This window comes from Pleurodeles waltl, chromosome 7, assembly GCF_031143425.1.
Source record: "Pleurodeles waltl isolate 20211129_DDA chromosome 7, aPleWal1.hap1.20221129, whole genome shotgun sequence".
In the NCBI taxonomy this organism is placed as follows: domain Eukaryota; kingdom Metazoa; phylum Chordata; class Amphibia; order Caudata; family Salamandridae; genus Pleurodeles; species Pleurodeles waltl.
Genome location: NC_090446.1, coordinates 365,694,141 through 365,709,928, shown reverse-complemented (window position 1 = coordinate 365,709,928; position 15,788 = coordinate 365,694,141). Strand labels below are relative to the sequence as shown.

At 45.9% G+C, this 15,788-nt stretch overlaps 1 protein-coding gene across 3 annotated transcripts in view; it reads left to right on the top strand.

The window, feature by feature from the left end:
• Positions 1-15,788, top strand: part of ITCH (itchy E3 ubiquitin protein ligase) — a 779,961-nt gene that overhangs the window by 574,186 nt on the left and 189,987 nt on the right. For all 3 annotated transcript variants that reach the window (XM_069243816.1, XM_069243814.1, XM_069243815.1), the window contains one exon: positions 11,416-11,549. In XM_069243816.1, the coding sequence (XP_069099917.1) occupies positions 11,416-11,549 (134 nt within the window). The remainder of the gene's footprint in view (positions 1-11,415; positions 11,550-15,788) is intronic.

Genomic DNA, 15,788 nt, shown 5'->3' with positions numbered 1-15,788 from the left:
GCATAGTCATCACCACTCGTCGTCTTCGAAGTCCTCGGGTCAAGGTAAGAAGTCTAAGTCGCAACGTTCTCCGACTTCAAACCGTCGCTCAGCCGACGTGATGCGGGACGAGCATCCACACACTAGGCCTCCGTCCTCGGAGCCTGCGTCTGGGTCTACTCTGCGCTTCCTTGAGTTTTCCCAGAGCCGGTGCGACCCCTGCCCAACTTAGTTTTACGAGGCCATGCGCCTCATCTTTGGGCGGGCCGACCCCGATACGGCGCCTTCGGGCCCAAGGATCCGCACCGACGCTGGTCGCACCATCGAGACCTTCCCTGGCGCCGGGTCGATTATCAACGCTCCCAACGTCAGTAGTGCCCACTATCGATTTCGACCCAATTCTCATCCCCGACGACTCGGAGCGGCGTCGGCTGACGCCGCCATCGGCTTGGGTGGGCCCTATTCGCCCGAGGTCGGATTCAGACCCCTTTCTTATGGGTACGAATACAGGGAAGAATTGGAGGCGTCCCTGGGCCCTTATGAATACCAGAATGATCATACTATGGACTGGGCACAGGACTTGGGCGAAGCCAGTGGTCTGGATCCTTCTACTGACTCTAGCATGCTGTCTCCTTCTACCGTGGCTACGGTGGAGGGAGCTACTTATAGTATGGTGGTTAGTAGGGCGGCTGAGGTCCTCGGCCTTGAGCTACCTACTGTGGAAGTCAGGTCTAACCTCCTGACTGAGGTGCTTCAGCGTGGGGCTTCTACTTCAGAACCCCTTCTCCCATTCAATGAGGTTCTCACTGATGTTCTTTTGGGTACATGGTCCAAACCCAACACAGGGGCTCCTATGAACAGGACTATCGCTTGCTGCCATCGTCCCGCACCGGATGACCCAAAGTTCCTGTCCCCACATCCTAAGCCTGAGCGTCTTGTAATCCAGGCTTTCTCTTCTTCTGGCGCGTTCCCTTCCGCACCCCCCAGATAGGGAATCCAAAAGTCTGGAACAATTTGGTAAGAAGTTGTTTTCTTCCTCCAGCCTAGCACTGCGGTCTGTGAACACTGCATGTCTTTTGGGCTGTTATTCCCACTCACTGTGGGATAAGGTTGCGCAAATCCTGCCGCAGATACCGGAGGAGTCCAGTGCTATCACACCCAAGCATTGAAAGATGGGAGAGATGCGGCAAAGTTCACTATTGGTTGTGGGCTGGATACGACCGACTCTCTGGGCAGATCGGTTGCGATGACAGTGGCCTTGCGGCGACACACCTGGTTTCGTACTTCTAGCTTCTCAGGGATGTCCAAGAGTCACTCATGGACATGCCCTTTGATGGCACTCGTCTCTTCGGAGACAAAGCGGCCTCGGCCTTGGAGAGATTCAAGGATTCCCGGGTTACGGCTCGGTCCCTTGGTCTTTCCTCCTCCACACGCCCACCACAATCCGCTTTTCATCCCTTTTGTGGACACGGAAGGGGCGCCCTGTAGCGTCCTCAACCCAGCCACTGTGTCACGCACGCTGGACAGCCTTTGCGTGGCCGCGGAATCCCACGTGGCTGTGGGACAGGGAACCAGAGGTCTGTCCAGTCCGCCTTTGCCTCCGCTTCAGCCTCCAAACCCTCCTAGTCAGTCCCCTCACTCCCGCCCAGTTGGTGGCAGGATCCGCCATCACCTGCCCCACTGGGAACCTATCACCACGGATGGGTGGGTTTTGCAGATCATTCGGAAGGGCTACTCCCTCCCTTTCAGATCTGCACCACTACACATGCCACCATCCTTCCATCATCTTCCGGAGGATCATTTGGTGCTTCTCCGCCAGGAAGTCACGGCTCTCTTGGCCAAGGGAGCTATAGAAAGGATCCCTGTGCCAGAAGTAGGTCGTGGTTGTCATTCCCGCTACTTTATGATACCAAAAAAGGACAAGAGCTTACGTCCTATCCTAGATCTTTGGGACCTGAACTACTTCCTCAAGAAGGAAAAGTTAAAAATGGTCACCCTGGCTCAGGTTCTGTCTGCCTTGGACCCAGGAGACTGGATGGTAGTGTTGGACTTGCAGGACGCTTATTTCCACATCCCCATCCTGCCCGTCCACAGACGTTATCTGCGATCGTGGTAGGTCACAAGCACTTTCAGTTTACTGTGCTCCCTTTCGGCTTTACCAGCGCCCCTCTGGTGTTCACGAAAGTGATGGCGGTGGTTGCAGCTCATCTGCGCAGGTTAGGGGTCTCAGTCATCCCCTACCTAGACGACTGGCTGTTGAAGGCGCCTTCGCCCCTGACTGTTGTCTCCCACTTTCAGATTACGGCAAACCTACTGCACCAGCTGGGGTTCACTGTAAACATGCTAAAGTCACATCTGACTCCCTCTCAGACGCTCCCTTTCATCTGAGCTGTTCCGGACACAGTGCAGTTCCGGGCTTATCCTCCCAAAAAGCGAGTCCAAGACATTCAGGCTATGATTCTGATCTTTCAGCCTTGGTCTTGGGTTTCGGTGAGACTGACTGACTCTGCTGCGCCTCATGGCCTCCTGCATCCTGCTAGTAACACATGCCAGGTGGCATATGCGGGCTCTGCAGTGGGACCTGAAGTTCCAGTGGGCACAGCATCAGGGAAATCTCTTAGACAAGGTCCGGATTTCGGAGGGGACTGCGAAAGACCTGCAGTGGTGGCTTTCAAATCCCGATTGGGTCAACGGCAGATTCCTCTCCCTTCTGCAACCAGATCTCTCTATAGTGATGGATGTGTCACTTCTGGGGTTGGGCTGCCACATGGGAGAGGCGGAGATCAGAGGCCTCTGGTCTCTGGCGAAGTCGGGACTCCACATAAATATGCTGGAGCTCCGGGCGATCAGACTTGCGCTGAAGTCCTCCCTTCCCTCTCTCAAAGGGAAAGTGGTGCAGGTGTTCACGGACAACACTACCACCATGTGGTACTCCAAGAAACACGGCGGGTGGGGTCCTGGACCCTTTGTCAGGAGGCACTACGGCTCTGGACATGGCTGGAACATCAGGGCATTACCCTGCTGGTTCAACATCTGGCGGGCTCTCAACGCCATAACAGATGAACTCAGCCGCCGACCCACTGTCGATCACGAATGGTGTCTCCATCAGGACGTGGTTCAAGGTGTCTTTCTCAAGTGGGGAGAGCCTCGGTTAGATCTGTTCGCCTCAGCAGAGAACGCACAATGTCGGTTATTTTCGCGTTGGAGTTTCCAAGACGGCACTCGCTTGGAGACGCTTTTCGTCTCGAGTGGAGCTCCGGCCTCCTTTTCGCCTTCCCGCCTATCCCTCTTCTGCCCAGAGATCTCAAGAAAATCAAGTACGACCGGGCCCAAGTTATCTTGGTGGCTCTGGACTGGGCTCGAAGAGTGTGGTATCCAGAGCTATTGAGCATGTCCATCGATTCTCCACTCAGACTGCCTCTTCGGGTGGATCTTCTGTCGCAGCAGCAGGGGACGGTCCTCCGCCCAAACCTGTCCAACCTCCGCCTTCATGCGTGGAGATTGAGCGGCAACAGTTGATGGCATTTGCCCTTCCACCTGAAGTCTGTAATGTTATCTCGGCAGCCAGGCGTCCATCGACTAAAACTGTATACACCTATTGTTGGAATAAATTTGTGGCATGGTGTACCAACAGATCTGACCCCCTTTCTGCCCCTCTTTCAGAGGTTCTTCTTTTCATTCTTTCTTTAGCCCAGCAGGGATCTGCATTTGGCACCCTTAAAGGGTATTTGTCTGCCATTTCCGCATTTCTTAGGGTTCCTGATCAACCCTCACTCTTTAAATCTCCTATTGTGAATAGGTTCTTAAAAGGGCTCACCCACTTATTTCCTCCCACTCCCTTCATCATGCCTCAGTGGGATCTTAATTTTGTACTTACTTGATGTTTACCCCCTTTGAGCCAATGCATAATTGTCCCTTGCGGCTCCTCGCATTCAAAACTGTCTTTCGCATCGCTCTCACCTCTGCTCGCAGGGTGAATGAGCTTCAGGCCCTTTCTTCAAAGCCTCCATACTTGTCTGTACACCCTGACAAAGTGGTGTCATGCACTAGAGCTTCCTTCCTTCCTAAGGTGGTTACACCATTTCATGTAGGCCAGTCCATCACTTTGCCTACCTTTTACGCACTCCCACATCCTTCCCATGAGGAGGAGAGACTCCACCGTCTGGACCCAAAAAGAGCGTTGGCGTTCTACCTCAATCGTACTAAAGAGTTCCGTGTGGACGACCAACTCTTTGTTGGCTATGTGGGTGTGAAGAAAGGGAAGGCGGTGCAAAAGCGTACCATCTCTCGATGGATGCTTCTGTTCATCAAAATGTGCTACACTTTGGCTAAAAAGCAACCTCCTGAAGGCTTGCGGGCTCATTCTACCAGAGCAACTGCTGCATCCACTACGTTAGCACATGGAGTTCCTGTCCTGGATATCTGTCAGGCATCTACGTGGGCATCCCTGCACACGTTTGCTAAGCATTACTGCCTGGCTAGTCAGGTCCGTTGAGACGGCTACTTTGGTTGTTCGGTCCTGCAGGACTTTCTAGTAAGATCTTGGTTCGCAGCCCACCACCGAGGATGGCATTGCTTGGGTATCTATTCTAAGGTAAGGAATCTGCAACTAGAAGTCTTTATCAGATGTACAAGTTAATTACCTTCAGTAACGAAATTTATGGTAGAGACATATTCTAGTTGCAGATTCCTTACCGCCCACCCATCCTCCCAGATTGCAAACTGATTTCTGGGGACAGGGATTCCCTCTTTCAGGTCCTTAGCCCTGGCGCACCAATTTCAGTGTTCATAGCGGCTCTGCGCTCTGGTGTGGAAAGTCGTTAAAAGAAACTGACATCACTGCACGAGGGCGGTGTCTATGTACTACTCCCGACGTCATCACGGCGACTGCAACGCCTGCGGAGTCGACCGACGCCACCTACCGGCGCGCAAGGGTATTGCTCGAAGAAGAATCTCTGGATACAGTCTGACGCCTGAGGGAAAATTCAACGGTAAGGAATCTGCAACTAGAATGTCTCTACCAGATATTTTGTTACCGAAGGTAAGTAACTTGTACTTCTTGCTTTGTTATTGTTTTGAAACAAACCTCAATAAAGAAATGCTTTGAAAAAATTGAAATGTTTCTATGTACATGTTGAGAGAAGGCATCAGCTTGTGTGGTAGTTTCTAGGCTGTCTGGGTTCATCGGGATACAAACATTACCGATCCAGATAAGACTCACAACCCTTTATTTATAATGTTAGTCACTAGGAGAACATTCCCCTAAGGTGGAATGCAATAAACACAATGGGGATGAGTTAACATTGGCCCTACAGTCACTGTTTTCCTCCAGAGGAAGTCAAAGGGCCACATTTGTGACCAGCTTCTGATTAGTTCGATTTAACCATGATACTTTCACTGACTCCTTGAGGTTAGAATCTGATCACTCCCTTAAACTTGAATTATTGGAGGAACCCATCTTAAACAGAATCACTGTTCCTGGAGGAGGGTTGCAGTTCAGGTAAAGCATAATTCACCCCCTAGCAAGATTCTCATCAGCTAGAATAATCTTCATAAAATCACATCTTCCATTGGGATCTGTATAACAGTTGACAAACAACTTCTGTAAATATTATAGAGCAGCAGTGTTAAACATTTTGGATCCAATAGACTACCTTATTTTTCATAAATACCTGGTTTTCATAGACAACCTGCTGCAATTTGGGGGCACTTGTCATGTAGACCTTGTTCTCTTTAACTTGTCGCTGGAGTAGGCTTCAAAGTCAGTAAAAACATGGTCTCCTCCATGGTATGCTATTCAGTTAAAAGGAGCAAATGCCTGAGGGACAATATTAACTGTCCAGGCTTTCATCTCACTATCATTTAATGAGAGTTTCAGAACTAATGTCTAATGGTCTGTTGCCTAAGCCTTGTGGATAAGTACTAAATTGTGGCCATTGCTATCTCATGGTGTGCCTCCATGTCCTGTCCTAGTTGGTTGTATGGCCTACTGTGCTCGCATTGCCTCTCTGGCTATATTTTTTGCTATTAATGTGAGGCAGGAGAGATCTAAGGCTACACGTACATAGCATTTTTGTATTTGCACTTGGCCCGATTCACAGGAAGGAGTCATTTGTGACTGAAAAAATGCCTTTTCAAATGTACTGAATGCAAAACGTGATTCAGTAACATGTTACCAAATCGCAGTTTGCAGTTGCGATTCAGTATTTGAAAGGGGCGTGTTTTGGGCGTCCCTTCCAAATATTAAATCGGTATGTTATGTATTACAGTTTTGTGACTGAATTCTGGTTGCAAAACAGTAGTACTTTAACATCATTTTAAAGGTTGGTACTAAGCCATTTGCAAATGGGAAGGGATCGTCTTGGGAGCCCTACCCTTTTGAGAATGTTGAAAAAATATTTTGTAAGAGCAGGCAGTGGTTCCAAATTTCATTTTTTTTTTCTTCTTTTAAACTCATCCTGTTTTACTTTAAAGAAAACGGACTCCATTTAACTAAAAATTGCTTTATTAAAAAAGCAAATGCAGACATGGTGGTCTACTGACCTCCGTAAGCCACCATCCTTTTGATTGCTGTTATTCTTAATAGGTCGTTAATTGTGACCTGTCTCATTAATTTGCATGAGATACGTTTGTTTGTGACCCACTAAGAATTGCCAATGAAACTCAAAAGTGTTTCATACATTAGGAATAGTGATTTCCTAATAGCAGTTGCCAAGAAATCGCAATTAGGTAATCGCTATTCCTATCTTGTGACATCTGGCCCTAAGAGATCCCACTATGTTAAGGTTGACAAAAAGTGTAATATGGGTTCCTGGTTAGGCCTATGTAGACATTTAGGAAAAAGATTGAGTAGCCTAGATAAGACTTGCCATAAATTGCACAACTCGCCTCTCAGTGCCTAATCAAATCACCTACCAACATGGGGAGAGGGGGGGGGGGAAGCCTTGGGCTAGTTCTCCAACAGATGCCCTAGGAGATATATCACTGATCAAATTAACCCACCATCAATTATGAATCCTTGCCCTTCCTACACTCAAGGTATTGAAACATTTTAGAACATGTGATATTTAGGATTAAGAGGTTGCAGTCACCGGTTCAATGTCTGTCAAAGGGCAGCAAACTAGAGTGTCACATTAGAAAAGTATTCCAGATTGATTTTGTTGATCTTACTTTTTATCTCAGATTTCTTGACCAGTTTGTTCCCTATTGTAGTAACCCCTTCCCTAAGGCCTTAGTCGTTTAGCATGGTTTCTACTTATGTTAGGTTGTTGGTGTTGCTAAAGGTACAGATTTCCACACTATGCTTCTTTTGTTTAAAATTGGTAAGCCCTGCGGGCTACCAACAGCTTTTCTTTTGTCTCTACTATAGGAAACATGTTAAAATAACAAACCAGCAGGAAAATAACTCTAGGGAAATCAAAAAGAATAAAAAAGTACTAGCTTCTAAGTAATCAGGAAAGATCTTAATTGATCTTAAGAAATGCTCAGTACCTTGACATGAAAAGAACCATTCAGTCTCCTGTTTGGAGGATATTTTTGAAAAGGTGAATGCCCTCTTTCTTCAAGTGGTGAAAAACGTGCCATTCGAACTCTTGCAGACTTATCCTGGGTAGCTGACCTGTGTTCTTTTTCACAACCAGGAACATGTTGCTCACAAACCCTTGAGGGTGGATCTTATAACACAAAATTGCTGTCTTAGATATTGGCCTACACCTCTTGATCTATCGAAAGTCTTTGGCATTCCAAGAAAAAGATTGGCAAGGACCTATGAATTTGACATTATCTTGCCCAACTTGTGAACAAATTCCACTAACCTCTCCTATTTTTTCACATGAAGGGAGTTCACTCGCTAGAATGTCCACTAGAGGATAAGTCACAGTCTCTGCAGGATCCACAATTGAGTTGGCACGTGGGATTGCCTCTTGATGGGAATAAGCTGCCAAAGCAGAATAGATCCTTTCACTGGTATTGCATGAATGCCTGACCTCTGAGGGTTTTGGCATTGCACAGAGCTGAAAGTGTGTCCTCTGCCTCTCTGAGCCCTGCCAAAAAACCTAGGCCCAAAATCATTTTGCTAGAGGCGTGCGCCTTGTCCTGAGAGGGCAAACTGAATACAGAATGTCATTTTTGCAAAAAGTTCCCCCGCATAGGCTCTCCTGTGCCACCAGGACTGTCTCAGAGCTGGCCAGGTCGCTTACTTTTGTGTCTAATTTTATGTGCAGGAATCTGCACTTCTGTGGAAATGGAGCAGTTACAATTTCCTAAGAAAATTACCACTCTCTCAGCTCATATTGAAACAGTATCTGGGGAGATGAGTGCATCTAACCTCTTGACTGTTAAACCATCTTTAGGATCTTTGTAAAGGGGCCTCTAATGTCTAGACATTTTGCTGGCATTAACACAAGGATCTAGTAATGCACTTCTTGTGGTCTCAGATAAATATGGCTAAGAGAATAGACTTACATTCCTCAATTCTCATGGGTTTGGGCAGCAGCTTCTTCCAGAGTAAGACAAAGGATCACCGCCATTAACCTGCCACAGGCCTTCTTAATACGTCCTACTGACCACATACTATGCCACCTTCTCCCCTGACAACCACTCCATGGATCATGGGTGATGTCCAGAATATCGGACAGTTGCTTGGACTTGGATTATCTGAGTCATCTGTGTTTTAGTCATTGGTGGTCTGTCACCGGACACTGCGGTCCTGATTCAGCCGAGTCTGGGTTTGATTCTCCATGTGTCACATTGATGTTTTTATCTAGCTCCATTGTATTTAGAATCATTTCCAGAATTGGTCCAAGGATTAGGCTCGATTGCCCTAAGGTTTGTTTGTCTTTTCAGATGTGTTCCGTGGGTGAGCCTGCTCCATTTTTCATTTGGCATGAAACTGACCCTGGTGCCTTATATTTCATTGGTTTCCAGGAGAAAACCTAAAGCTGCTCCCCATTGAGGGGTGTTTGGGGGTTGGTGGATGGTTTGCATGAGGCCAACCATCCACCAACAGTTGAAGTTACCTGCCAGTATGTGTAAGAATACTGCTGAACCGTCTTCTTGACAGCTGTCTACTGCCTTTGACAAACACTGGTCTCAGGAGACCTGCTTCTCTACCTCGTCTGGAAAACACTCCTCAATATCACTCTGCTTTGTGAGTAAGAGGCTACCAATTGAAGGCATTAGTAACAGACAAGGACACAAACCCCCCTTACACCATCTAGGGGTAAACTGCCATTGGTGTGTCTAGGATAATGTATGGTACTGACCTCCAGAAGGCGTTGCAGTACAGGCAGGGTGTGAGGCAGAGAAGTGTTTTTGGACAAATAAAGAAGGTGTCCCCCATATATATGAGCCAGGCTCTAAAAAGGGGGGGTTAATAACTCCATGTGATCTGCACCACAGGAAGAGCCTTTTTTCAGTTACTTCCCGTACTGGTCGTGGGCCTTCTGTGACACGGAGCCTCCAAGATCAGTGGGGGGGGGGGGTTTATGATGGTGCTGCTACCTGGTAGGAGAACAACACTGCACCTCTAATTTGCACTGATGAGACTGCATAGGGTTGCCCACAAGTGCGTGCCCATGTTCACCTGTAAGGGTCGATCAGCATTAGCACCCCGCACAATGAAAAAAGTAGACTTAACTGCTACTGAGCCGGTAAAAAAGAGAAGTCCAGGATGTAGTCTGCAGCATTTTGAGACTTCAGTGTTATTTGATTGATTATTCAAGACTACGTTTTTCCCCAAAGAATAATGGAAAAAGTAGTTGATGATCTGTTTCTGCTGCTGTGTTAAGAGAAACATAATCCACCGCCCCCCCCCGCTCACCTTCAAGCCAAAAACATTCGTTAGTACCTAAGAAAGTTAGTCTGTATCATTTGACATCATGGACTTTCATAGCATGTTTTTCCAGTAAATGTGCATTGAGAAAAATGATGGTGAAGGGGGTAAGGTGATAAATTTAGTTTTTTCTGCAACAGTAAGAAATAGATTTCCTATGTTACTATTAGGATCCTTGTGTAACCATCCCAGTTCCTTCTGTTTTTTTTTTTTGTTTGTTTTTTTTTGGGGTGGGGTGGGGTGTTAAACTCCCATTTCTAGTCTACAAGTAGAGCATAAAATCAGAAGGAAGTGCAGCTGGTCGTGATAGAACCTAGTTCAGCCATCAGTTGGACAGCAAGCAATGCCCATTGCCCAGTCCATAGGTACGTTTTTATGATCAATTCCAAAATAGTTTATTGCCAGAGTTAGAAAACTCAAGAATATTTGTATGGAGATGAAAGTACAATGGCATTGCTAATGAAGAGCCACCTCTATTTCCTTTAATTAGTCAATCCAGATAAATGTACTCGCTGGAAACAAATATGTGAAGTAGTGAATGCCCACTGATACTGTTATCTGTCTACAGCTTTCCTCAGATGTAATCAGTTGTCCTGGTATTTTTCAAATCGGCAGTAAATGTGCAAGGTATCTGAAACCTGTCTTCGTTTGTTTTACACTAGGTTTGGGCTGTGCCTCCGACATTAAGCAATTCCAATCCAAAAGCAGTGGCGTTTGCTAGATTAAGACAAGGTGGAAAGAGGCACAGCAGTGCTTAATTTGTAAATAAAAACGTGCCGGTGCCCAAAGCCCTCCTCTTAAACATGCGGCTGCTGTAATTAAATGCGAGAACACGTAAATCTGAGGCGGCGTAATCCTGAAGCCATCTCAGCCCTCTTCAATCCATATAAAGCCACTCCCTGCCTCCTCAGCTCACTCTAGCAGCTTTCTACTTTCGCCCTTTGTGACGCTTTTTCGTTGTTTCTCTTCCTCCAGCTTTCCCATATGTGTCTTTTGCTCGCAGCGAATGCTTTAGGGAGATGAATAAGTCCCGGCCCTCAAAAATAAGTGCCGATGCTCAGCACTGGAAACAACAGCACAAATTAAGCACTGAGGCACAGCGCATTTTACTGCTGTGATGGTAATGAATTTACTCATTTGGAGTCATACAGTCTTCTACGGGAGTCAAGATCCATGCTGGGTTTTGATGTTTTACGAATAATGAAAAAGTGGGACGGAGCAGAGTGAGTAGCAAGCCCACAGTAGCTTAGAAATCCTGGCAGCACATGCCAGCAGTTCAGCAGAGCATTCAGGGGTACACAGGTGAGTATAGTCATTATTATTAGTCCCAAAAGCTGAGGCAGCATGCCCGCTGGAAAAATCACAAATAGTGAGACCTATCTGAACCGAGTATATGAAGAGTTTATTTAGTTTTTCATTTAATTATGACGATAGAAATAATTTAGGCCAGCTGTGATTGTTCTTATGCATATCATTGCTAAGGAGACCTTACAATACCTAATTTTAAATGTGTATCCTATTTTATACAAGACTGAAAAATCTGAATTTTAGTAATTGTTTGAAACCGAAGAGGTTTTTACTGTAATTTGTTTCGTGCTCAACAGGCTTTGTTCCATGGCAAGTTTATAGACACTGGTTTCTCTCTACCGTTCTATAAGCGAATTCTAAATAAACCAGTTGGACTCAATGATTTGGAAACTGTGGATCCAGAGTTTTACAACTCTCTCATCTGGATAAAGTATGTGTTCAATTCTTACTCGTTCATCCCGTGAAATGGTATATGCTAACTATGTGTTTTCACGCTCAAAGACCGTTTGTTTAATTTGTTTACTTTGAATTGTTCTCTTCCACCTTAAAACATTTACATCAATTTATAACTGGTTTAACCAGATCTTTACTTAAGAGATTACATGTGGTCCGTTAAAGTCTTCGCGAAAAGCTTAAGACTTGCTATTTTGAGAAGCAAATCTTTACTGTTACTTTCAAGTAAATGCTGAAAGTTATAGGGCCGGCCAACATAGCACACACAGCAAGGGTTGGGTAACTGGAGCCACGTGCGAATCACAGGCTTCACGATACGTGGTCACTGTTCTCACACATGTTGTTTTGCTGTATTTAAGGTGAGTATCATGCACCTTCATTTTCTTGGGGAGTTTCCATGTCGGCTGCAGAGACCTCGAGTTTCTTTATGCTCCTGCTTTGCACATCCACCCCTCATCTGCTTCTAGACATTTTCATCTGAGTGGCACGAGAAAGAGACATTGGATCATGGGCCAATTTACATTAATGACGTTGACTTAAGTGCTGAGGTGCATCAGAGTGTCGATCCTCAAGATTAACCCATAACGTTGAGCATCAAGTCAATGTGGGTTACTCATACAGAGATTCTCTTATGTAGTAATTCTACTTGTTCACCACAGAGTTATTTGAAGATGCCACAGATGCCTAAGTACTTGGGTGTTCTGGGGGCTAGTCTAAGGAAAACTCCATTCCATTTTCGGCACATGTCCTAGTATGATGTGTACTCTCAGCAGTTTGCAGTCAAGAGATGATGGGGCCTTGATCAGTTCAGATGGATTAGACCTGCCATTTTCTCACTGAAAGCACTATCGCCATCAAAGTTTATTTTGGATTCAGGAAATCCCTAAAAAGTACAAACAGTACAGTTTTGTGAGTCATTAAAGTACTATATATTTTTTTTAAATGATGTAATAAAAAGGAGCAACTAGTAGCGACTACAGTGCCTTTGCGCATGATAAAAGCAAGAGAATATTTTATTCGATGGACGCTATCTCAAACGTTTGTGTAAAAAGTGTATGCCACGGCAATAGGGAGCAACACCCCAGCAGCAGGATATAAGGTGCAATTGACAGTCTATAGAAATTTGAACTTAGGGACTCATCAACAAAATTGTAAAATAAGCTAGGCTATACCAGGGCTGGGATGGACATATCCAAGAATGTGCAAAAAGCAGAATTAAAAATACATAAAGCAGCGTTTTGCTGTCAAATGCAAAGAGCTATCTATAGCTTAAAACCCTTAGTGCTCCTTCGTTAGTGTATATTAAAGTGACCCACCCTACAGCCCGTCGCCTGAGGAATGCTGGAAAAACTATCACACCATGGGCTTTTTGCGATTTAGTCATGCAGAGGCCAAAGTTTTGGAGACACTGATGTAGATCTTCTCATCTGTGTCCGGCCTCATTATTCTCAAGGCTTGGTCGTTTTCCATCCACCCAGCAAAAGGCACATTGGTCTTATTGATTTCTTGCGGGCCAAGACATAAGCTTGGCAGAAGAAATTGAAACGGTGCAGTGATTCTTCTTCACATTTACATGATGGGTATAAAGTGCTGGTACAGTAGTTTGGGTACCATCTATTACAGAAATTGTTAACGGGTAATGTGCCATATCTAAACCGTAAAAATAGCTGCTTTTCTAAAGGAGACGATATCTTGTCTTAAAAAGGTTTACATGTCGGAATAGACTTGCAATCCATCAATTCTACCCCCAGGCTTTTCCCTAGTCTCCTCATCCCAAAGAAGTGATTTAAGTCTTTCTTTTAACATAGGCCCCGAAAAGGCAGCTGCAGTCTCTGGGGCATCCCATAAAGAGGGCAAATTATCCCCTCTCCAAGTAAGGACCCTCTCTCTAGTCAGGGAAAAGGAGAAACACACCTGGTTAACCCCCAATGACCCCTTTGGTAGCTAGGAACGAACAGGCAGGCTTAACACAGAAGCAATGTGTAAAGTATTTGTACCAACACACACAGTGATACAGTGAAAACACTACTAAATGGACATCACACCAGTTTAGAAAAATAGGTAATATTTATCTAAATCAAACAAGACCAAAATGACAAATATCCAACTTGGACAAGTCAAGATATGAATTTTCAAAAGAATAAGAGTCTTACTCCATATAAAACAATGGAAATATTGATTCTACACAAAGTACCTAGATTGCATCAAAAATAAATCCACACAGGCAAGCGTGCGTCGGAAAAGTCAGCAATGCGTCAATTCCTTACTCACAAGTGAGGCATTGCATCGTTTCTTCTCCGGTCGGGTAGGCGATGCATCATTTTTCTCACTCGCAAGAGACCAATGCGTCAATTTCTGGACGGGGCACCTCGGATCGGCGCAGGTTCACAATGACTTGGACGCCCAGGGACAATGCGTCAGAAATCCGGTCGCACAAGGTTAGCAAATCGCGCTGCGTGGGGTTTGCTTCGTTATCAGCAGCCGCAAGTGGGTGTTGGATCGCTTCTCCAGCCCGATGCATTGATCTCCCAGCCGCGATGCAGGTGGAGCATCGATTGTAGCTACAAAGCAGGTGGCGCGTTTTTTTTCAGCTGCTTTGCAGATGGTTCTTCTACAATTTCCCCGCACAATGTCCTGTCCATGGATTTCAGTCCCTTTTCTGCCAACTTCGCCTCTCAAGGGCCGAGGGACTGGATAGGACACCACTTGGCAGGGCAAGAGTCTCAGCAGAGAGTCCAGTCTTTGATGGCCCTGAGACTTCAACACAGGAGGCAAGCTCAGTTGAAGCCCTTGGAGATTCTTCTTGAGCAGGAATGCACAACGAAGTCCAGTTATTGTCCCCTTTCACAGGAAGAAGCAGCAATTGCAGGATAGCCCAGCAAAGCACAGTCACAGGCAGGGGCAGCATATCTCCTCAGCTCTCCTCCTTGGCAGAGGTTCCTCTTGATCCCAGAAGTAATTTGAACATGTGGGGTTTTGGGTCCACCACTTATGCCCCTTTCCTCCTTTGAAGTTGGCAAACGTCAAAGGAAAGCCTTTGGTATTAACAAGATCCTACCTTGCTCAGGCCTGGTTCCAGACTCACACCTAGGGGTTGGAGACTGCATTGTGTGAGGGCAGGCACAGCCTATTCGGGTGTAAGTGACCACTTTTCCCTCCACTCTAGCTCAGATGGCCCATCAGGACATGCAGGTTACTCACCAGCTCCCTTTGTGTCACTGTCTAGAGGGGATTCACCCAGACAGGTAATACACAAGCAGGCAGAGTCACAGAATGGGTTAAGCAAGAAAATGCCCACTTTCTAAAAGTGACATTTTCAAACTGACAATCTAAAAACCAGCTTTACCAAAAGGTGTATTTTTAAATTGTGAGATCAGGGACACCAAACTCCATGTTCCAAGCGGCACCCAAAGGGAATGTGCCTTGCAACAGTGAAAACTGAATGTGGCTGTATTTCACTGTCAGGCCATGTAAAACACATTACTAGATGTCCCACCTTTAACATACACTGCACCCTGACCACAGGGCTACCTAGGGCCTACCTTAGGGATGCCTTACATGGAAAAAAAGGGAAGGTTTAGACCTAGCAAGTAAGTATACTTGCCAGGTCGAATTGGCAGTTTAAACACTGCACACACAGACACTGCAGTGGCAGATCTGAGCCATGTTCACAGGGCTACTGATGTGGGTGGCACAACCAGTGCTGCAGGCCCACTAGTAGCATTTGATTTATAGGCCTTGGGCACCTCTAGTGCAGTTTACTTGGGACTTACTAGTAAATTGGATATGCCATTCATGAATAAACCAAGCACTAATACAATTTACACAGAGAGCATATGCACTTTAGCACTGGTTAGCAGTGGTAAAGTGCCCAGAGTCCTAAAGCCAACCAAAACTGGTGAGAAAAAATAGAAGGAAGGAGGCAAACAGTTTGGGGATGTCCCTGCAAAAAGGGCCAAGTCCAACAGACAAACATCTCCTCTATGTGCCTAAGCCATGGAATCTTCCTATATAGGCCAGGGCACATAAGGTCTGCAAGCAAAATCCTGTACGGAGCCAGTTCTTTGTTGGACCACATTCTGTGCCAATAGAGCAAGGGCCACATTTTGATTACCGGGGCTATTGGAAACATGCCTACATCTATACATTGCATGAGGCAGGGAGTGCTTTGGGCTAAAATCAGTAACGCTCTACCAAATTTATTTTCAGCTAAAGT